The sequence below is a fragment of the Gasterosteus aculeatus genome, chromosome 4 (genome assembly GCF_964276395.1).
Source record: "Gasterosteus aculeatus chromosome 4, fGasAcu3.hap1.1, whole genome shotgun sequence".
Lineage (NCBI taxonomy): Eukaryota > Metazoa > Chordata > Actinopteri > Perciformes > Gasterosteidae > Gasterosteus > Gasterosteus aculeatus.
In genome coordinates this window covers 14,415,009-14,438,917 of record NC_135691.1, presented here as the reverse complement: position 1 = coordinate 14,438,917, position 23,909 = coordinate 14,415,009, and the positions used below count along the sequence as shown (strand labels likewise).

The 23,909-nt window shown below is 44.6% G+C and overlaps 1 protein-coding gene and 1 long non-coding RNA gene across 5 annotated transcripts; one reads left to right on the top strand and one right to left on the bottom strand.

Moving 5' to 3' along the window:
* Nucleotides 1–4,066: 4,066 nt before the first annotated feature.
* LOC120817981 (uncharacterized) lies at nt 4,067–7,488 on the bottom strand. The gene is made up of 4 exons (XR_013467615.1): nt 7,175–7,488; nt 7,025–7,083; nt 4,572–4,735; nt 4,067–4,486 (listed from the first exon to the last, which is right to left on the bottom strand). It is a non-coding gene; the product is annotated as an uncharacterized LOC120817981 (long non-coding RNA).
* On the top strand, nt 6,857–22,704 carry sh3tc2 (SH3 domain and tetratricopeptide repeats 2). 4 transcript variants are annotated; one of them, XM_078102347.1, is made up of 23 exons: nt 6,977–7,217; nt 10,565–10,681; nt 11,479–11,577; nt 12,061–12,189; nt 12,819–12,946; nt 13,132–13,237; nt 13,409–13,552; nt 14,171–14,372; nt 14,537–14,610; nt 15,746–15,941; nt 16,126–16,262; nt 16,414–16,464; nt 16,556–16,854; nt 17,509–17,703; nt 17,819–18,679; nt 18,786–19,006; nt 19,098–19,264; nt 19,707–19,884; nt 19,965–20,115; nt 20,199–20,321; nt 20,445–20,595; nt 20,694–20,890; nt 21,373–22,704. In XM_078102347.1, the coding sequence occupies exons 2-23, from the start codon at nt 10,657–10,659 to the stop codon at nt 22,003–22,005; spliced, it is 4,467 nt and encodes a 1,488-aa protein (XP_077958473.1). In that variant the 5' UTR covers nt 6,977–7,217; nt 10,565–10,656; the 3' UTR covers nt 22,006–22,704. The 4 variants fall into 4 exon arrangements, with proteins under 4 accessions (XP_077958475.1, XP_077958473.1, XP_077958474.1 ...); XM_078102348.1 differs by lacking the exon at nt 6,977–7,217 and adding an exon at nt 9,929–9,945; XM_078102349.1 differs by lacking the exon at nt 10,565–10,681 and having other exon boundaries at nt 6,857–7,217.
* Nucleotides 22,705–23,909: the final 1,205 nt, after the last annotated feature.

Below are 23,909 nucleotides of genomic sequence, written 5' to 3'. Positions count from 1 at the left end.
TGCGTGCAGCGAGCAGCAGCGGACTCTTTCCGGCCCTCACTTTCAAAATAAAATAAACGGCGGGAGGTCCGCGGCACTGAGCTTTTCTTTACAGCTATAACATAAAATGCTCCCAGATTATAAGTGATAAGTGAGTGTTTTACATGAGTTTTAGTATTTAGGGAAAATATTGCGCTAAACACCTTCAAAAGGAGTATTTTCAAAATGTCTTTAAACGTAGAATTCAGTACATTTAAAGGGCTATGAACTTTTCATTTACACATTTGTTTGAAATAACTGACCATCCTTTAATTATTTATTTACACTGTCATTATGGTTGAAAAAAAGTTGTAGAATCCCATAAGTGTAATAGACTTGGACAGTTTTGTTTTTAAGTCACTTAAGTCAAGTGAAGTACAGTAAAATACATGCAAAAACAACAATATGAATCCCTTCTCCACACTAAATCTGGATTGAAATAGGCTATGAGGTGTTTCTATTGGACACTAATTGTGAGACTATAGCTTGGTATATTTGCCCAAGAACTCGTTGTTATAGTGAATAGTTATTCAACAACCTTGGTCCTTTACCTAAAGTGACAATAAACATCCTTTTATTGATGCCACTTGGCTCTGAAAGAAATGGTTCCTGGCTTTATTGTGTACAGTGAAGACGCCTTGTTTCCGGTATCACTCTGCCTCTCTGTCGCTGACTTGATTGGCCCCTGAATGTTCTCAGTTTAGCGACGTCACCCTGAGTCGCATGTGAACGCTTCGGGGTCCCTGCAGCCCGCATCACAGTGCACGAAGTATTAGGCGCCACAAAGTCATTAGTCTCAGTCTGAATTCATTTTTCCCTCGTGATGAGACAGAGATGCTCAATGTCTGAAGTGTTTTAAAAGGAATCATTTGTTAAATCGGTGTTATTTAAATCTTGCACAACAGTCCCACGGATCACATGAGTGACATTTCTGAAGAAATTCACAGACTATGAAACACATTGTTTTCAAGATTCTCCAAAGCCTTTCTGAAACAGAGACTTGTTGTCTTGATCCGGATTCGCTCGTTGCTAAAACTGTTATGACACCGCCCTCTCCTGGAAAGTCCACGTAAGCAATTTGTTAATTGGATTATCTGCGTCCGAGCTGCTTTTAGAGGAGTAGAGGTTAATTGCCAAGCTGTTGAGGGATTTACTTTGTTGTGTTTAGGTTGTAGAATCTCGGCAGAGAGCAGAACTGCTTTCTGACTGGGCGGTGTGTTTGCATTCAATGGGTTCAGCGGTGTCGATGTAGAAAGATCTCCATCTAAAAGGGTGAAGCTCCCATCCGCTGTTTCCCAAACAGCCATTGGTGAAGCGTCTTAATTTGAAGCCAGATGAAGTTGGTCAAATACAACAAAATTCAAAGACCCAACAAATTAAAAGACCTCAATACTACGGACCAAGCAGTGCACTGTAACAAATTGCTGTAAATTTACGGTGCAAAGGTATCTTACAGTATGTCATAATAACTGTAACATACAGTTAAATTTCTATCCCTTGCTTGTAAATTAAGAACCAATGTCATGAATAAACAGTTAAAGCTGTCAATTTACAATAATAGCAGACTACCGTAATTCAACTGCATGTTACATATATTTTATGAAGTGGTGGAAATACACATACAAGTGCAGTGAATCACAATCCATCTACATCTGTTGTAGGTTAATGTATGAAAGCCCATGTCAGCCACTGAAAACCAGGTCCTGTAAGTCATCATAATGAGATAGTATCTCATGAGATACGATGATGACTTTGACTTACAGGACACTACTACACATGCAGCTGTCACTTTTATCCAAAACACCCATGGTTTGATAGAATTTTATGTGTAGTATTTGGGGGTTAGGTGTCTTGCTCAGGGACACTTCGACTTGGCACAGGGAGCAGCCAAGATTCAAACCACCAACCTTGTGCTGCACAGCACACCCTCCCTATACCATGCGCCGCCTTCGCTGTCGTTTCAGTGGCTGGAATGTAAAGATTATAAATATTTGTATTATACGCAGTATTATAAGTGTTTATTGCCTAAAAGTCTGTTGAGTGTTAATCATGACCGACTGCTCCTGTCAGACGGGTAGTCTCAGTTCATCCAGAACACCTGTCAGTGCAGTTCCACATCGGAGGAGTTTCTCATTGCCTCGTCTCTCCAAGTAACGTTGGTAAGTGTTATTTGCCTGACATGATTAAAATTCTCCTTCCTTACATCTTGTTGTCTTCCTCAACATTGTAATTTTAATATTTTACCAATGACAGTGTTTCTAAATATTTTATTTTGGTTTGTTTTACAGAGGCACTGGATTAAGGACGCCGTTTGCTGCTATCAATTGAAAGTGTTCCATAGCGTATTGTTGACGTTAGTTTACTTTGTTCCTAATAATTTTATGATTCCTTTTTTTATTATTGTATACATGCGGCATATTTTATGTTTTGTTCTTGGTTACAAATGCCTAACATTTTTGTCTTGAAGGCATCTAATAAACTCCCACCACTATGACCAAAATGAGTTTGGTTGTCTTTAACAACATTCTGGTATTAATAACACAAAAACAGTAATCCAATGGTAACAAACCGTAATCCAATATACGACAACATACCGTATATTACGGTAGGGGACTGTAAATAAAACAGTAAGTTACTAGCGTCGACTGAGTAAATGGCAGTTAATTCACAGGAAAATTGGTTCAAGTTTACAGTAACATGCAGTAATCCATTTTACAGTAACAGTGTAAAAAACATTTACGGTATTATACTGTGAAAATCAGGAATCAGGAAACATTTATTGCCAAAATATGTCAAACATACAAGGAATTTGTCTTGGCGGTTGGTGCATGACAGACAGTGTGACAATAGACAACAGGACAGCAGTGCACAAGTAATAAAATAAAGTAAAATGAAATGCTAATGCAATGGGTTAGTAAAAAAAAGAAAAATAATAGAAATAATAAGGCTATGGGTTAGTTTAAAACAAGAGAATAAAGTTAAAGTTAAAAATTTTAAATATTAAAAAAGTTTAAATATTAAGCATAAAGTGCACTAGCAAACAAGTGACGAGTGACGACAAAGTGATAAAAATGAAAAAAATGTCTAATTCCTGGCGTCCTTGCTGCCAGTAAAATACCGTTTTATACCGTACCATACAGCATAGTCATGTCAATAAGTTGGGACAACCCTGATGATCCATGAGGTCTTCACATATGCAATGTTTATATCTATCTATATTAGGGTGACCAGACGTCCTCTTTTCCCCGGACATGTCCTCTTTTTGAGACTTAAAAAATGCATCCGGCAGGGATTCCAAAATCGTCCGGGATTTTGTTTCGTCAGATATTTATGTTTCTCTGGGTCTTTCACAAACTAGTTATAACGCCCTTACAAGTTTTGGAAATGGTATCTCACTTACGTTCCACCTTCTTGCGCGAGCTCTGTAGAGAGACCGTATACAGTCAAAAAAGGTTGGTAACCCAACACTAAAAAAGGTTGGGTTAAAAGTAACCCAATTTGGGTTGTTTTATAACTCAACCGCTGGGTCAGTGGGTTGGCACTACTGCCAACCCAGCAGTAGTTAGTTTAACCCAGCACGATGGGTTGGTCATTTTAACCCAACAGATGAGTTAACTACTCTACCCAAATGCAGAGTCAAATTAACTATAATTCTGGGTTGTTTCGCTACATATAGTTGTTATATATTTTACCCAAATGCTGGCTCAAATTAACTACAATTCTGGGTTCATTCAACTACACACTATTTGTTGTCTATAAAACTGTTCAACTATAAACCTGTAACATGCTAGATTTGATCATGCAAAGCACATATATGTAATTAACACTTGACAATATTGGAATTCTAAAATGAATATATCATCATATATCAATATCCACAATATAAAATGAATTGTAAGTTCAAATCACTATCAACAAAATGAGGCTGGAACTAACGATTATTTCCATTATCGATTAATCTGTCAATTATTTAAATGATTAATCAATTAGTTGTTGTGTATAAAATGTCCAAAAATGTTGAAAAACCACAAGATGACATCCTCAAATCTCTTGTTTTGTCCACAAGCCAAAGAGACACTCAGTTTATTATCATAAAGAATTAAGAAATGCGTACGAGCATGCACACATATACATATACATACCTGCATATGTGCAAACAGTTGCTGGACCAAAAACAAGTCTGAGCTATAACTCACCTGTTTACATAACATAACAACAAACAGTTAACAGGTGTCCATTTTTCATAACCAGCTTCCCTTGAGGCTCTACTTGCAAGTTTGGAGGAACTTGACTAACTCTCAGGAATTCCCACACATGTTCACATTGCTTCGGGTATCACATTCTCATCACATGTAAGATTATATTTTCCTACACCTGCAATGCCTTTAGTCATTAGGTGAGGCAACTCATCGAGGATATGATCGATGGTCCTGTTGTTGTCCCGAATGCACTTCTGATATGTTACATTCTGTAAAAAAGAACACAAGAATGTTGTCAGTCACTAAAATATGGATGTTTTGCTTTATCAAAGGATTTATAAGTTTTATAACTACCTGGTCTGAGAGCCCTTTCAGGAGCGCAATCATCTGCCATTAGAGGTGGTCTCTGTGTTGTGGAGACCTGCTGATTGATCTCAGTCTCTTTCTGATGTTCCGCAGCCTTTCCTCCAGGAATCCAGTAGCTGGCCGGTGGTTCCGTCCTGGGTGTACCATATTTCCTGCCAAAAAATCTAAATCTTTGATGAATGGGATTAGGCACATTTTGATCTTGCGTGTGCAACGGTTAGAACAGGGTTTGACATTTGTATGCATTCACATGGTCATGGTGCGGCATGCTATACACTACCCCACCTGCGCCAGTGTCCTCTTTTTCACAAACTCAAATCTGGTCACCTAATCTATATATATATATATATATATATATATATATATATATATATATATATATATATATATATATATATAAAAATGTCCTGAGGAAGCCGTGGTTCTGAATCCTAGAGGACAATGGGAGGATGTGAGACACGTCTTTCTCTCTCTCCCCAGCTCAGTGGTTGTACAAGATGTTCTCTCTTTGTCCCTTTAATCTGCTGTACTCTGTCACTCAGTTCCAACGGAGAACTTTGTAAAACTAAACCCTGACCTACTGCGCCCCGCTGACATGAGAGAGAGGGAAAAGTGTGCACAGTGCAACCTCTGTCCTCTCCCGTCCATTCCTGTCCGGCCAACCCGAGGCCGTACCGGGTTTTATCTTCACTTAATGAACTCGCAATCTTCCTTAGATGGCAAATCAAATACAACGAGGCGGATCATGTCTGTCCTGCATCCTAGTTAATTTACTATGTAAATAATATTGATATCTCACTGATATTAGTCAAAGCTGATTGTGATCGGTGTGTGTGTGTGCTTGGGTCACAGTGTAGGTGGGTGCCCTGAGGCCCTGACGTGTGCCAGGTGCTGATTGCTCTTATGTGTCAGTCCCGCGTTGTGCTTTTGTCCACCGAACTCGTGGCTCAGAAAAACAGGAAGCCGGCCTTCCTGTGCACCGGAGGCAGAGGGCCAGGAGGCCGTCAGTTCGACGCAGCTTTGTCACCAGAGGCGCCGGCGCCCCCTCTCCCTTGATCGACATTGACGGCAAACATCTCCTTTTCTGTGTTGTTGCTGGAACAAACCTGCACCTTTCCGAATGGAAACTGTTTCCTTAAGCGTGACTGGCGTGTGTAAAAGAGCAGAGCTCGGCACAAATGATTCCCTCCGTGAGCTGAGGGTCACGTGTTGGTTGAAGGCCTGATGTGTTGCCACATTGTCTCGGCTAATCGTCCAGGCGGTGTTTGACTATTGGACGTAACACGTCTTTTTGTTTTTTCTGACATGTGCCCACTATGAGCAGCCCTGATCAGCACTACGCTGCATTCTTCACAAGTCCTCACAATCCTTGCCCTTTGTCTAACCACATGACACACACAAACACACACACACACACACACACACACACACACACACACACACACACACACACACACACACACAAACATGTATTGCTTTGCTGATATCTCTACTCATTTCTGTCTATTTCTAGTTTGTTGCTAGTCAACACACACACACACACACACACACACACACAAACATGTATTGCTTTGCTGATATCTCTACTCATTTCTGTCTATTTCTAGTTTGTTGCTAGTCAACACACACACACACACACACACACGTCTGTGTCCTTCGGCGCTGCACAGTGAACTGCATGATCACATGGGCGGCAGAGGGCTGCTATTGTGTGTTCAGTTTGACTGTGTGATAGTACACCGGGGGGTTGGGGACACACAATCAGTTTATGTTTAACTAAGCAGGCAGAAATACCAAAAGCAATGGCGGCCCCGGCGATCCCACCCTTCTGGAACACAGAGAGGGTTGTGAGTGAAAATCATATAATCAGTGGTGGTTGAGGGAGGTCACTGGTGAATACTTGACATTTGCAGGCATCACTGCACACTGTGTGGAATGCTTGCACTGTGAAGCACCTTTGGAATGAAGATGAGGTGTGGTCACAGCAATTGTACAAACCAGCTGATTGTTCCTGACACCAAACTGGTGTGACTGGTGTTCCAGAATGAGGAAATACAGTAGACTCTAAATGGGAAGTGGTGATACACGATAGCCGGGGGTTTATAAACTAATAAAGCACTAAAACGCAACTACAACCTGACCTCTTTTACAGTGGTTGGGTCTCCTTCCAGCGGTTTTCAGCTTTGAGTCTGTGTTTGCATTGGGTGAGAGAGAGAGAGAGAGAAAGAGAGAGAGAGAGAGAGAGAGAGAGAGAGAGAGAGAGAGAGAGTGAAGACAGAGAGAGGGGGAGAGAAGGGGGCGGCTGTGTCCTTGTTGTCCCACAGAAGTCATGGGAGGAGTTAACAGCAAGGCTTCCTCAGCCAGTGACCTGCCGTCTGGGGCGGCCTCCCGTCGCACACTCACAGGCACAAACACACACACGCTCACACACTCTCACTGACCTGCACGCTTCTTTTGCTTCTTTCTCGTCTCCCGGGCCGACAGCGGAGAATGACAGCAGCTGTCATGAGACACAAGCCGCCAGTCAGATGGTGAGGCAACACACACGCCCGCACACAGAGACACAGAGGTACACACATCCTGCAACTCACATGAGGAATGAAATGAGAGAGGGGAGCCGGCGGCAGCACACAGGTGAGAGCTTCTTCCTACTCTTCTAAACCTATTGCTGTTTGGTAAAGCGTCTCGTCTGTTTAGCAGGTTTAACACTGCTGCACTTTGCACTTATGCCATAAAGTTCCTGTCAGGCTGAAGATAGAGATCACATCATGCAGGGATTGCGATTCCTTTATCTGTTAACTAGGTGCTTGATAGTGAATGTCAACGCTTCTTATCTCTTCCGATAGACTAACACCTGAGCAGCCGAGTCTTGTTCTATAGTATACGATGGTTTTCTTTAATGTGTGACTCAGTGTTGTTCAAATACCGCGTTGTGGGAATCTCCCTGCAGGGAGCTCTGTCCTCGACACGCAGGCATGTGAGTCTAAACTTAGTGTCCACAACCCCTGGCTCATATTACTCTCCGCTGACTCCTGAACATTATTTTCCCGAATCTACAAACCCAGAATGCACAAATACACAGTCACTAAAACCTAAAATGTCAAATGCCCCCTTTTTTGGGTGGGGGTCCTGGGTTTGAAACACAGCCGGATGCTGCTGACACCATGTGTTTGTCATTGGCTTGAATGCTATAGTCATGCACTGCTGAGTGTCACATTTGCAGCGTAGGCTTCAGACCGTGTGAAGACCTATAAGGTCATGCATGGTATGTGGTCACATGTGCTGCTTGTATGAGACTAGTAACGCGCGCAGACATGGAGTCACACAACGGGAAAGCTTTTGGCCATCCAGCAAACAGGAAACAAAAAACATGTTGCCCCGTTTGCAGCATTTGGCGTAAGCACGTGACCGCACATATCGGCCTTGAGGAGTCTGTGTTCATTAGATTAGACAGAATCTGTTGCTCCATGCGAAACGAGCAGCGGAGTCTGCAGGGTGTGAGGATAAGCCCTGACACGCATCCGGCCTGTTTACTGCTTTCTGCCTCACAAGATGCACACGCACCATTTCAATCGTGTTCAGCAACAAGATGGAAGGACCAGTCTCGGACAAGGACATCAGCCTCTTTGAATCCGGTGTGTCGAGGAGCGGAAAGATTATCTCGCGAAGGAAGAGATAATGCATCATGCACAGGGGGGAAGCGCTATCTCACTCAGCAATGTTACAGTAAACCGTCCATCCCCACAGCATCGTCTCGTAGATTTAAAATATTCCGCATCTACAGATCTGTATGTTTTTCCCTTGGTTCGCCTGCACTTTGAAAATGGTATCATCGTCAGTTTGAAAATGTGGGTATTTATTAAGCACAAAGATGATACCAAGGTGCCCTTTGGGTAATATAGGTTTCCAGGGTTTGGTGGTGGATGTGACTTACGTGCTTACAGTTCAGAACACTGCATCTTCAATTCCTTCCTTCCTTCAAAACCTCATTGTAACAAAAAGCATCAAGGGTGAATGACAAGTAACACTTGGTCAGCCTTTGCGTTTTTTTGTGTTGCTTGAGAGACACTTCGTGGTGTGACATGTCAGTGTTTTTGTGCTCTAAAGTTTAACCCTCATCTCTTGCCGTAGTTAGTTCTTTTCTGTTTTCGTCTCTAACAAATGCCACAGCTCAGCAAGTTTTTACTTTTCACCTTTGAGAGCCGTACTATTTCTGTTTATATTGTGAAAAAATGTCGACTTTTATATTATTTGTGTTTTTGAACAACATTTATGTCGTCAATGTATATAAAAAAAGATTTTACATCATTATTGGAATTAGCTTTGATGCTAACTAATCCTGCACGTCTCATGTTACTGGCGGTCTGTTTTTCTTAGGCTACAAGCTACATTTAATTGAACAGTTGTGTATCTGTACATGGGCAGTTTGTGAATATTGAAATTAATATTTTGTTTTATTTTGGAAACATGTTTCCACTGTTTTACCAAAAAAACTATTCTAATTAAAAGCCTGTAAACAACTGATATATTTAACGGATCATTTTCAGCCATTCAATAACACAGACTTATGTTACTACAGGTTAGGGTTATTCTGAATTCATAACATTATTATATTTTAGATTATTTCCAGTTTAAAGGCATTGTTTTTTAGTAGAATTAAAATTACAGTATGTGGTACTGTATTTCTCTCTCATTATTTCAGCTTGGTAATCTATTTCTACTTAATGGTACAAGCTGTTTGATCGCTATATGAAAGCCGTCGTCTTCTTTTAAATCCAGATATTTCTTTCAACTGATTCTTTACATCTTCATCTCCAATTGGCTGCTACCGATTGCTATACTTACCATGATGACACACCCTGAAAAGAACCACCACACCCGACACAGCTTTAACATGTTCCACTAGCGGGGCATTGCATTCCCGCCTGGCTGCTCACATTGGGTCGGATCATTACCGGCCAATTATCTTGTTGGCCTCCATTAAAGAAAATCCCCGTCTACACTCTGTATGCTTTAGAGAACTTTATAATTGTACTCTAAGGAACTTCTCAATTTCCTTCTAATATGTTGAAGGGTCACATAAGGTCATAGATTGTGATCCCCCAATTCCAGCCCATTTTGTAGCGCGCACGTCCCTCTGCTCTTCTCATCAGTCTGCCAGACATCTGACGCCAGAGGGTTGCGTTGATCAGTGAGAATGTGGATGAACCGATCCTCAATCTGTGCCGCGACTCTACTCTCAACTCGGCGCGCCCCAAACACCCACCCACCCCCCGCACCGTCCCGGCACCGTCCCCGCTTCCCCCTCGCCGTGACCTTGCAGCCTGTCCCCCGTGTGGCGTTGCCTTACAGTGGCTCAGCAGTATGTTCTCCCAGCGCCACGCACAAAAGACACACACATATTGTCTCTGACACACTTTGTATACATATTTCCCCCGACACACACAGGGAACACACAGGGAAGCTCTCACTGAGGCCTATCGCCCCTCCACCAGGAAAACACACACACACACAGTGATTTCAATCGCAAAGAGTGCTTTGTATATTTGCTGCCTTGACTGGGCACCTACAGCAGAGAGAGGGGGGGAGAGAGGGAAAGGGAGAGAGAGAGAGAGAGAGAGGCTAGTGGGAGGAGGGAGATGGAGACAGAGGGATTACAAACAGAGGCAGACCCAGACACACAGGAGAAGAAGAGACTTTCATTGGGACAGAGGGGACACATCCAGGATACACTGACCGGTGGCGGAGACGGAATGAACAGAACAGGAAAGGCCGTACAGAAATAGGAAGGGAAACAGGGCCCGTCCAACAGAGAGGAAGACAGTTGTCGTTAAAGAGGCTGGGAGGGTGGAGGCAACCGATGGCATTGATCTCTGGGAGCTGCCGGCTCCTGGGCCAGATGGCGTCTTGTTGCTGCAGGCCGCTGCTCAACTCCTGCTGCTGTGGACCGTTCCTCAAAGACTGCCTCTCCTCCCTCACAGGTCTGTCCCGGCACGCTCTCTGCGCTGCTACCGTGCCGTCATGAGACGGACTGCCGCGTTCAGATAGACAGGAGCATAGCTCCATACACAACATGGGTGACACACTTAGCCGAGAAGGTAAAACAAATGGGCATGGTGTGTTTTTTTCCCCTGTTTACTATAAGCAGCATGACTGTGCTCGTGCCGAGCTGGTGCTAACTGTGCTCTGTGTTGTGGGATGGAAAAGAATAGGCCGTTGTCCTCCTCGACCTCATGTCATGTCGCATTGTGTTGCTGAGTTGTGGCCCCATTGTCTTGTTGTAAATGCTGTGCGTCAAGGTAATACCGTTCTGCACTGACCAAGCATGTGGAAACCGAAGAAAAGGGACATTTTAAACAAAATGATGAACTTTTTTTCCCTCCTTGATTAACATTGTGTTCCGTCCTTCTTGTAAATGGTGTGCGACTGTATGTCTGAAAACCCTAAAACCTTTTGACCGTGCTGACGTCAAAGTGGAGGAGTCAGGTGCGTGAGCCCGGAGGTTTTCCCTGATGTCTTTGCCTCCCCTCCAAGAACTAACCCTGACAACCCTTCACACAAACCAAAGGCTTGAAGTTGACATTTACAATAAAAACAGCTGCAGAAAAGCAATAAAAGCACCTCCACCTCTATGATAGCCCTTGTGTTGCTTTCTTGGCCAGGGGCCGTAACCTCCTGGAGTCTCGACTGCTTGTTGCCTGGCGACTGCTCCCAGCCAAGAAATACTCCTCCACATAATTGAGAAATTGCAGTTGTTTTTGTTGAACTTAAACTTTACTGTACAAGATATGTCATCAATCTTCAACCCTTTAGCAATTGATTAAACGGAGCAGCGAGGACTAAATGGATTTTTGGACGTTCAGGTGCACACGCTGTAACGTTTGCCTATTTGCAGACATCTCTCCTGCTGAGCTGGACGCTCTTTGGAGGGAACCTCCATATACCCTCGGGGGAGCGAATGAACACTTCTCGGGAAATGACATCATGACTCAAGGTAAGCTAATGTGTACTGGACATCTTACAAAATCTGTCTTCTGTTTGTTTGGAGATCAAACAAGAACGTGGGGCTCTTTCGATCTGCTCCGTTGGCTGTGTGGTTACGAAAACAGAGGAAGTTTTTGGGACATCGTCCCGCACACTGAAACTGTTCTATTCAGATCCTGTTAATTTGTTGAGATAAAGATAACTTACTACAGTGTGCGATTCTTACCTTATGTTGGGGGAAATATGAAAAAACAAGTAGTTTGAATGCTAAATAAACACAGTTGAAAGTTTTGTTCTTTGGGTCACTGGACAATCAAAAATACTTCTTTTACCATTCTGAAACCAAACTGCCTCTCTGGTCATTATCACAGATGCTATTTGTGTCACGTCATGACTTTCACCATGTGAAACATACTGATGTCTTTTCTGAAATGCTCGCCATCTTGACTCATCTCTCATTGTAATTACTTCAAACCTTTCCTCCTGACTTCAGGCGACGGTGAGGAGGACGACGGTCCAGTGGTGGAGTCGGGCGAAGGAGGGCCGGACCCTGACAACTGCTGGAAGAAGAAGGCGGCTTTAAGAGGAAGTGCTGTGTCACTGGGACGGAAATTCTCCACAGGTAAATGTAATGACTCGTAGCATGTTTCTAGCTTTTACATTAGCCAGTCTAAACTGGGGATACTTTGTACCTGAAAGCCTTTCCCACGATATATGCAATGTTTGCATACCGAGTAACATTTCCTCACTAATGATTTACTGACTCAGCAGTTTAGCTCCATCACATCCCTCTCCCTTCAGGTTCTTCCTCTCAAATAGATTTTAATGGCCTCACGGAGTCCAGTAAGATGCCTAATAACTTTGTTATTCCCTCGTGAATAACTCACGGACCATCATGCTGGAATACGAACTTTAAGGAACTCTTGAAAGTTTTGTTCCTCCATAGATATCTTCATCTTTGTGACTCCAGGAGCAGAAATATACCAACGTACATGTGCAAATGAGATAAAGTAGAAATATAATTTTAAAGACATTAGTTGTTTATTCTTTTAAATCTGGCAGATGATAAATTCTCTCTCTCGCTCTCTATTCTCCATTAATGTACTTTGGTAATCGTTTTTAAATGTCCTTCTCTTTAACTTTTAATGTGAAGCACTTTGAATTGCCTTGTTGTTGAAATGTGCTATGCAAATAAACCTGCCTGGTCTCAAAAGGCACTGATCACAACACTCCTCTTGTCTTTGGGAACAGACATTGAGCTGCTGTTCACCGGGCGGCGGCGCTCTAGCGAGGACCCTGACCGGGCCCTGCAGGAGTCGCTGCGCACCCGACTCCGAGTGGTGGAGAGCAACAGCCAGGACGTCATCCAGCTCTTTAAGGTTGAGTGACAGTCAGACCTTTAGGCATTAATGTACTTCTCAGACCTCCCTCATAAAAAAGACAAATGTCCACTGTGATATGATCAGAGCCCGCATAGCGCAATACGATACATCATGTCGTAGATGTTTAGTGCAGTAGGTAGAAATGGATTCCGTAATTGAAACGTGAGACTTTGTTTCTGCAGGACTTGTCTGCGCGCCTCGTGTCCATCCACGCTGAGAAGGATAGCTTCGTACTCACGTTCAAGACCGTGGAGGAAATCTGGAAGTTTTCCACTTACCTAGCATTAGGTAAGCATTTATGACCATTTAATCATCTCTTTTTGACTTATTATTAAGCCTTTGTATCCAGTCATTGTGCTCCTTGTTATCTTCAAAGTGTATTGTTGGCCAGTGTGCACTGATAGCAGCATAGACAACATCAGCGGGATTTGTTTCTGAGTTGCATGTGCTCCGTCTCAGGTTACGTGGCCCGCTGCTTGGAGAACTTCCTGTTAGATCAGTCCTTCTGGCTGGATCCAGAGCTGCTCAGTGACCTGCAGATCAATGTCAGTGTGGACGAGGAACAACTGGCGACCCTCTACCTGGGACTGTTACTGCAGGAGGGTGAGTGATGCTGTGCTCTACGTGGAAGCTCAGTTTCATGGACGGTATTATTATTAAAGCAAATGTTGTGTCTGTGTACTTATTTAGTATCCAACTTTGGCTTCCCTTTGATCCAATTACTTTAAATCCATTTTCAATCACCGCAATTAGCATAATCAAAGCCTCAGAAGTACTGCCACACATATGACAAATCATAGCAAGGGACTCTTTATTGTCACCTCACACGTGTCTGAGGTATAATACTTTTTTTGATAAAATAAATGATGATTTCTATTCATTTTGGTATATGCTAAATATATATTTTATGCATCATCAACAAAGTCAGTGCAGTGCTACTGCATCAATATTCTACTACTCCCCTACAGTAATGCATATTGGTTTCCTCCAGCCTGGGCGACACAAACCTTCCCTGTGAATGTACAATAAAACTGCAGTGCTGGCAAATAGTGGTGAGAATTACTTTAACCGAATACCGCAAGGATACAAAACATCCATCATTTACCAGTGACTGAATGAGGGTTCCCTGTAAGCTCTTTTTTCCAATTCAGAGTTGTACGTGTTATCAAAAACTCATGTGTGTGTATTCAAACCTTCTTCTGTTCTTTTTCTTTCGATCAGGCTCCTTCTTCGCCAAGGCGTTGTTCACAAGGACCGACTATAATAAGGACGACGAAGAGCAGCTGCCGTTCAAGAAGAACGATTTGCTGATGGTGAAGGACACGGGGCAGGACAGCATGTGGGAGGGCACCGTGCTTTCCACAGGAAACCACGGCCTGGTGCCGGTCGACGCCATGCAGCCTCTGCCGTACCCCTTCTACCAGTGAGTCACTCGGTGTTCCTTAAATGCGGGACGGCTGTCGCAGACGCCTTCTTTTACAATTTCGGCGACAGCGTGATTAACTTGTTCTTTTGTCAAACGCTTTTGGCTCGACGAGGAAAGCGGCAGTGCAGACATGAGTTAAACTATGCTTCCTGTTTGGTCAGATGGTTCCTGAGGAACTACCCAGTCAATGTTGGATGCTCGCCAGCAGAAAAGGAACCATTAGAACATGCAATTGGTAAACGTATTCTGCATGTAACACACAATCACACATAAAACACTCACAGACAGACCTGTTTACAGACAGTTAAAGTGAGCGACCGGGCTGGTCAACATATTGGAGCATTTGGAGACAGAAGTTTCGCTCAGGAGTTTCTGAAAACCAAATCAGAGTTTGGGAGTCAATATTGGAATTATATTGATCAAATGGACACAAATATGAAACCAAGCCGAATGCTAACGTTACTTAATGTCCGCTGTGTTAATAGCCAACGGTTTGGGAACCCATTGTCAATACAGCACTTCATATGGAGATAGTATGTAAATGTTTTCTTTACAACTTGTTGCCCCCAAGTGGCCACTGGTATTTAAAGTAGTGATTGTTTTTTTGAAAGAATTTCGTTTCCTTTCTTATCAAAGGTACAGCCTCTTGGACGCCTTTTGTGTATCTGATGATACATATTTATTATGTTGAATGCTGAGGTCAGCTTAGGTAGTTTGATTCCTGAATCACGTCGAGGTCAGCAAATAGATTAAGATTGTGGCCATTCTGATTGTACTGTGTAATTTAACAAAACAGAAAAGGAACAGTTGTTTTTTGCCATTCGTGAAAATTAAAGATACAAGACTCATAATCGATTATTTTAGCTCAAACTGTCCATTCACCTGACAGATGTGGGACGTCAACGCACTGATTAAAGAGCATGATCGTCACACAGGTCACACTCAACAGTATTGTTGCAGGAACCACCTTCATCTGCATCTTGATGTCCCATACCTCTCAGGTGGATTGATCAAAAGTGCTTTAAAGGAATTCAGTAATATCCCCTTTTAAGAGGACATACTGAAAGCTAATATAAAATCCACTTCCTTGTTTACCGGAATACACAGCAGTACACAGCCAAAGTGGATCAATACTAAGATGTTTATGCATATAGTGCATTTAAGGCTCCAGCCTGAAAGCACTTTTGAAACGCATTCAAACTTAATTGTCAAATATCCAGTCCATTCTTTGGCAGAATAGACAAAAATACATACAAGAGCACAAAGATTTATACAGTCTCATCATATTCATGGTCAGACACCGTTTGAGCTCAAAATCCTCTCGGGTCTGCTGCTCGTCCTCACCCTGTTCTCCTCATCACATACCTCAGTGACTGGTTCCTGTGAAGCTGTGGTCGACTACAGTCCAGTTGGCCCGGATGAACTTCAGTTGAGCCAAGGAGACATTGTGGAGATCCAGGGTCTTCTAGTCCGAGGCCTGGATGTGTTCATAGCAACGCACTCTTCCACGGGTCACACTGGTTTCGTACACAAGGTCCATGTCAAGCCTCTGGACACCACACCCCTGTAAGATGATCCGTTCCTCTTAGTTGTATAATACCTGCCGCGGCCAGAAACTACTGGTCTCATGATGTTGTGCGTCATTTGAAGTCTCAAATCAGTGCATTTGCCATGTGAAGGGGTGGGATGGGGACGGGGAGGCCGAGCGGACTGCAGGAGTGATAATGCTGCCTTTGTTCCGCTCACACAGAGACAGACGGCTAGTCTTTCTGACTGCGGAGGAGATGGCCGGCCTCGCTCAGGTCAACGCCTGCAGCTCCGAGCCAAGTGACAACGGCCTGCTGGAGAGACTCTTCTCGTCTGACATCAGCTCCGTGTACAGGCTAGGTAGAAGAACCGCGGGGATTCGTTTGTTGGGGTGGGGCAGAGAGAAAAGCGCGCTGCCATACGTCTCGCCGTTTGTTTCCTTAAGATGTTTCCGTCTCGATCCCCATGTGGGAAATTGACACATGCGTTGCTATGACTGGTGTGTTTTCAGATAGACTGGATGAGACGGACTTCCTGTACATCAGAAAACGGCCAAAACATGGTAATGCTTTACAGTTCATAGTGGAGCTCAGCTCATAAGCTTATTGAAATAAAATGACTTAAACATTATATAAATGCTCTCCTCTTCCCAGATCACAAGATTCCTGCCAGCACCCGTCATAGTGTGATGTCAGAGAAAAGTGAATTGGCTTCCCCCTACTCTCCTCGCGCTTCTGTCTCTCTCCCCTCCCCTCGCCTCTCCTTCTATCAGTCCCACAATCCCCTGCCTCGCGAGGGAGAGCGTCTGCCCTTCCTTGTGGACGACACATTCAAGGAAATGGACGAATTCCAGGAAGACCCACCGCTTTTCTTGGAGGAGAACAGCTGGGAGGGGGAGGACTCTGAGTTCAGTGACCCAACACTGACTCTGCTCAACCATGAACACTTCCAGGTCTGCAGAATCCCAGTTTATGCAATACAGGTTATCCTTCTCAGGTCTGTAAACAGTAGAAACCTGATGGTAAAAATGCAAAAAAGGACAGTTTCCCTGGCATAGAATTAGTCAGAGGTAAATAAATTAACAATGCGGCCCGGTGGCGTGGTGGTTAGCACTGTCGCCTCACAGCAAGAAGGTCCTGGGATCGACTCATCCAGTGGCCTTTCTGTGTGGAGTCTGCATGTTCTCCCCATGTCTGTGTGGGTTCTCTCCGGGTTCTCCGGCTTCCTCCCATAGTCCAAAGACATGCTCTGGGGATCAAAGTGATTGGGGACTTTAAATTGCCCGTTGGTGTGTGAGTGTGAATGGTTGTATGTCTCTGTGTAGCCCTGCGATTGGCTGGGGACCAGTCCAGGGTGTACCCTGTCTCTCGCCCAAAGTTGGTTGGGATAGACTCCAGGCCCCTGCGACCCTGTGTGCAGGATAAGCGGTTTGACGATGGATGGATGGATTTTTCTTATTTGCTTGTTACTTCTCTTTTCATTTCAAATTAAACTTACGGTCGACGCAAATTTAGTTAGGTTGTTATGTTTTTGATTGTAACTTCTTCTTTACAGCACATTACATTACAGCCAGTGTAGAGCCAGCTCTTTTGTTTTTTTGTTGTAGGAGGACTTCCTGCCACTGTACGACTTGCAGTACTCCTTTCTATGGGTTACCTTCAGTGGTAAGACCGAGGACGAGCTATTGGCACACCTAGAGTGTGTCAGGGAGAGCGCCAAGAGGATGGGCCTGGACTGGGCACACCGACGGGCATGCTTCCTGTTGGGAAGACTCTGTGCCCGGAAGCTAAAGTTATCCCAGGTTTGTGCTTTCTTTGTCTTTTGTGGACACAACAAGATTTTGCATGCCTCCTCAAAGAGACCCACAATTTACAGATCATTATAATCTGTATAGATCCATATTCATACTTCCTCAGGCCCGTGTGTACTACGAGGAGGCTCTCGGGGTTCGCGTGGACAGTTTCTCTGACACGCCGCTCCTCGTCGCTCTCTACACAAACCTCACCGCTGTTTACCTGAAGCAGCGTATGACGGACAAGCTGCCCCAGACTCTGGAGAAGGCCAGCAGCCTGCTCCTCTGTCTCCCTTGCCACACCTTCACCTCCACGGATGAGGTGGAGCTGCTGCAGCTGCTGTTGAGGAGGTCGGTGGTGATGGGGGACAAACACCTGGAGGCTCGCGTCTGCTACCTCGTCTCCAGCCTGTTCCTGCTTCGCAGGAAGACCGACGACGCCCTCCCCTTCGTTGAGCGACTCCAGTTCCTCTCGTTGACGCTCTCTCCCACCGAAGGGCGTTCCATAGTTCCTTTGGACCTCAACTGGCTCCTGAGCTTGCTCTATCATCGCAAATACATGCCTTACCTAGCGCTGGCCTCTCTGAGCCTGGACTCAAGGCAGGACCACTCACTTAACGAAGGTTTCAAGAAGATCGAGTTGTTTATCAGGAACTCTGTCCGCCTGAACCCGTGCTGGAATGAAGGAACCTCCCTGCTTCCTGCCCAGATCGTGATTTACCTTCAGCAGGCCCTGATTTTAGCAGAGCAAGGGGAGGACATGAAGACACAGAGGGACCTGTGTCAGGGCTTGGCCACAGTGTACGTGCAGTACGACGCTCTGCATAAGGCGGTGCTGTGTGCTCAACAAGCTGTGGAGACAGGAGGCCACAAGAACGAGGAGGAGGGCTTTGAGGCCTCCGTGCTGCTCGGCTGGCTGCTGGTGTTGACGGACCAGGCTGAGAGGGCCCAGAGCGTCCTGCAGCCGCTGCTCACGTCACTCCAGGTACAGCAAACAATGCAATGCGCTGAGACAAATGTAGTGAAAGCGATCGGTTTCAAATGTCAGTCTTCCTGCTGCTCTTTATGAACATCGTGTGTGATCTCTTCAGGGCACAGACAGTCCCACGCAGCGAGGGGTGATCCACAACCTCTTGGCTCTGTGTCTGAGGCGGCAGGGTCGCATCCCAGAGGCGGGCTGGCATCTCCACTCTGCCTCTGTGATCTCAAGGGAAAGTGGAAACCAGAGGAACCAGGCCCTGGCACTGGCCAACCTGGGCTGCCTGGCGCTGGATGTGGGGGCGCCTTTGGTGGCAGAACGCTTCTTGGTCAGGTCAGACATCAGTGTTGTCATTTCCCCCCCTCCCGAAAACTAAAAATAAACGTAGAAGAGTCGTTGATTGTGTTGGTGATTGCGTTTCTAGATCCCTGCATCTTTTTCTGGAGCTGTGGGAAAGCCCCATTGACGAAGAGCACGTTCAGACGTACCTCTGGCTGGGGAGGAGCTACAAAGACAGGAGGAGGAGCCAGGACAGCAGGGCCTGTTACGAAATGGGGCTGCTAATTGCCCTACATGCCAGAAACTTACACAGTGAGTACAAGTTGTTCATGATAGTCAACCTAATTAGCTAATGCCTCTACTTATAAGCTCAGAAACATTTAACTCATTCCAGGAAAGAGTTACGTAGTTTTTTCTGAGTGAACGTACTGAAGATAAAAACTGCTTGGATGCAATGTGGGCAAATAAGCTCTGAGAGGGGGAATATGGAAATCCATGAATGAATTTTTACCAGACTAAATAGGAGTATTTATTAATATATGGGACATGGGTTACATTACTTTCTACTGTCTCTTTTCAGTCTCAAATCAATCCTGTGTCCTGTAATTTCTTCCTTGCTCAAGTTTGCTCATAACATTAGCCGTGCCAATCGAACAGTAGGTCAAGCTTGATGTCGGTCTTATTCAGTATCACACACGTATCCCACTGTATTGACTTTCAGCAGAAGCAGCTAACACACACACTGTATTTAAAGGTCGGATGGTGGTGGCCAAGGTGCTGAGTCGTGTGTATGCCGACATGCTGCTGTACGGCCAGAGTATCGTGTACTACGAGCACTGTGTGTCCGTAGCCAGAGAGCTAAAGGACAAGAGACTAGAGGGAGAGTATCTAGAAATCCTCAGCAGCCTCTACCTCACATTCAACACAGAAAAGTGAGTTTGTGCCTCCCCTTCCCAATCGCTCCTATTCTCTATCCATCTCCTCTACAACAATCTTATTCCTGGATTTTCAGATCATCTCGTAAATCTCTGGACTACACCAAGCAGAGCCTGAGAATTTCTATCGATTTAGGCAAGAGAGAGGAGGAGTCAGAGACCTGGCTGCAGGTGGGCCGCATCTACTACCTCATCCAGGAGGACGAACTAGCAGATATGTACCTGCAGGTGAGGGGGATTTTTTTTGACAATCATCGTTTGACATTCTGACGTTGAATCAATATTGATCGACAATGCGATTTGATAAATAGGCAGCAGTGAAGACCGCCCTGAGGATGAAAGATCATCACTTCGCTTTGAGCATCTACGAGGAGGCAGGAGACGTCTACTTTAAAGGCTCCAGGAACCGAATGGCTTCGGTGCCTTTCTACAGGGTAAGAGGATGCAAAGCTGTCACGGTGCGATATTGCCGGGACGTTACGTTCCGACGCGGTTTATTTACATCTTATTAAATGCTTTTCTTTTAAATCTTTTAAATTCTCTGCGTTCTTTTGCAGGATGGAAGTCTTCCATTTGCACGCAGCATCGAGGACATCCGTTCAGAGTTCCGTTTGTTGAGTAAATTGACAGAGCTGTTAATGGTGCAGGGGGAGCAGGAGGAGGCTCTGCAGTACGCAACACTGGCTGTTCAAGTCGCCGACAAAACAGGTAGAAGGAAGTCAAGCGTGGATGAAAATCCTGGGCTCATGACTGTTGACTTGTAACAGTAACGTAGGAGTTTGTCATCCATTATTTCTTTCCCCCAGGGGTGCATGTGAATGAGAGGACAGCCTACCACCGGCTGGCTACGGTCTACTACAACCTGCAGCAGTACGAGTTGGCAGAAAACTACTACCTCAAGTCCCTGTCCTTCTGTCCACCCGCCCTGCAGGACCCTCTGGAGGCTCGCTACTACACCAAGCTGTACTGCAGACTGGGCAATGTCACGCTACACAAACTGAAGGTACAGGAGCCCACTGAATTTCTGTTTGCATTCTGGTGCAGATGGAGCAAACAGAATTCATACCGTACGTTTTTCAAGACTTGTTTGAGCTGGTTTACTTATTTAATTTAGTTATTTACAGACCAACGGTTATGTTTTTCCTCACCATGAATAAGTGCCGTTTCTCTGTAACAAATTGGTTTAATGATGTTTAATGATTTAATTTGGAATTTACCTGTGAGAAACGTATTTCATTCTTCAAAGTTAGGAAATAGTTCACAATAATAACACTTTTCCCAATTGTAAAACCTGTATTTCCTCTGGATACAAGTGAAAGTGTAGCTGGCCAGTCGTTTAATAGAAGGCTTCCGATTTTGTCATTCTTAACATCTTGTATCCTTTTCACAGTATACGGCTTCAATGACGATCCAGCCTGCAAATAAGATGAGAAGATGCTGTGTATTTGATTAAAATGCGACCTCTGCTCTGTGCCCTCTCCCAAGGATTCTTTTGACGCCGTGGGCTACTTCCATTTGGCTCTGGCAGCGGCCCTGGAGGACCGAGCTAACCCACAGGCGCTGTATGTGGTGTACATGAAGCTGGCTGAGATCCACGGCAGCCACTTGCCCGATGCTCAGCTGTGCCGAGATTACAGAGACAGAGCCGAGGGTCTGAAGAGAGTTCTGGCTGGAGAGGAAGGCGCTGCTGCTGCAGAGGAGAACCTGGAGGATCCGGACTCAGAGACGGGCCAGAAGACGGACAACGAACGTGAAGATGACTTGCTTGTAAATACTGGTATAATTATGAGAGACGTAGCGGACGGATCTACACACGCTGCAATTGGGGATAATCAAGTGAATGGTGATAAAGACGGCCCTCTTTTGGACCCCTTTGGGCCCGGGACAGAAACCCTGGCCAGTCAGTCGCACAGTGACAGTATTTGGACCGAGTCCTTTGATACAGCCAAGGAGCAAATCTCAGACTGCAGCAGCTCCACTTTACAAACTCACCAGAACCACGTGGATGAGAAAGACTTTGACACTGACTGTCACACGCCCAGTCAAATATCTGCTCACCTCACAAGTGCATCACAAGACACAGATTCTGATGTTCAGGATGAACAGAAAACTCCCTGAAGAAGCTCCCTAATGAAAATGCACATCCGGTTCAGAAATATCTCAGTGTTGAGGACAACAGGTGGGGCACTGAGCGGACAGAGACTGTCGGCATCGACACCGATAAAGCTGTGGAAGACTAAACAGAGACATGAGAGAAGTGGGAAACCAGTGACACACACGGTGAACAGTTGGACCTCGACTACGTCTACTCAGTCTCTGAGTGTCTCTTTATGTTCTTCACTGACATTTCCAGCGTCTGGTCACATGTTTTTGACCAGCACATTGACTCCAACGTTCCAGCCACATGGCACTTATTGTAGGAAAGATGAAGTTGAAGTTTTCAGAGGATCAGTGACTCTAAAGCATGGGCCTTTTTGTATGATACATTCTGTGGTTGTTGCAGTTTACTGTGCCTGTTGTATATCTTTTTCTAAATGTACATTTTTGTATCTCTGGAAGATATGACAAACATGAAGATTGTTATTTTGATGGCAAAGTGATTTTGTTTTTCTATCTCGTCAAATATAGGACAAATACATGACCCCAAGGTACAAAGAAAAAGAAAAAATCAGATCTAAATTTGCTGGACCCTGTGGTTTTTTTAGTGGTTTTCCTCAAAAAGGAGAACATGTTGCATTTGTTGGGGATTATATTGTTCTGCAGATTTAATAAAAAATAAATGGTAATAAAGTGTATTTACCTGGAAATGATTCAAAATGAACTACTGTCTCTTTGTACAGAGCAAAGAAGGAACCCAGTGCAACAATGTGGCTCACCGATGTGTTCTTGATAGCTTTCAGACAACAATGGTGTTTTTTATCAGACTTCTATAGATATCAGATTTATCCTTTGCAAAAAAATATACACATGTAAGATGTCACTCTGTAATCAATGGCACCTGATGGCTCCATCATGACCACACGTTTTGTTGAAATACAACTGTATGAATTATTTCCCAGTAGTGTCCTAAGGGTTATTATATATTTTATATAATGTATGAGAGTAAAAGCACACAGAGAGAACGATAAGTTAGTGATGTTGCATCCCTACATCTCTAACTAGGTTTATATCACAGTAATATTACCCTGATAATATAAGGCAGTGGTATTCAATTATTAATCAACAAGGTCCAGTTAAGATTTCCTCATGCAAAGACCCAGAAGAACATATTTTACTCTCATTTCAATTACTATATGCTCTTGATTTAAAAATAAATTATAATAGTTATACAATAAAGTAGGGGGCGGCACGGTGGCGTGGTGGTTAGCACTGTTGCCTCACAGCAAGAAGGTCCTGGGTTCGATTCCGCCCAGTGGCCTTTCTGTGTGGAGTCTGCATGTTCTCCCCGTGTCTGCGTGGGTTCTCTCCGGGTTCTCCGGCTTCCTCCCACAGTCCAAAGACATGCTCTGGGGATCAGGTTAATTGGGGACTTTAAATTGCCCGTAGATGTGTGAATGTGAGTGTGTAGCCCTGCGATTGGCTGGCGACCAGTCTAGGGTGTACCCTGTCTATCGCCCGAAGTTGGCTGGGATGGACTCCAGCCCCCCCGCGACCCTGTGTGCGGTTTGACGATGGATGGATGGATGGATGGATGGATGGATACAATAAAGTAACCGTTTCATGGTGTTTTAAGGACCTGTGTTAGGATTCTGTTCATATCGGACTCCTTTTTATTAATGTTGTATGAGTAATATTTGTGCTCTGTCTCGTAGTGACGGATCACAAATCTGAGCACGAGACATACCGGTTTTGAACTGTCACTGGAAAGCATTTTCAGCAGGGCGCTGCCTCCTGTTGTCCCCTCTGTGTCCCTCCTCCCCCCATCTCTTGTTTACCCCATGCCGGTCTCTGTGTGTACTGTGGGAAGAGCTCCTGACGGACCTTCTGCTGGCTGCCTCCTGATCACGGCTCATTCGCCTCAC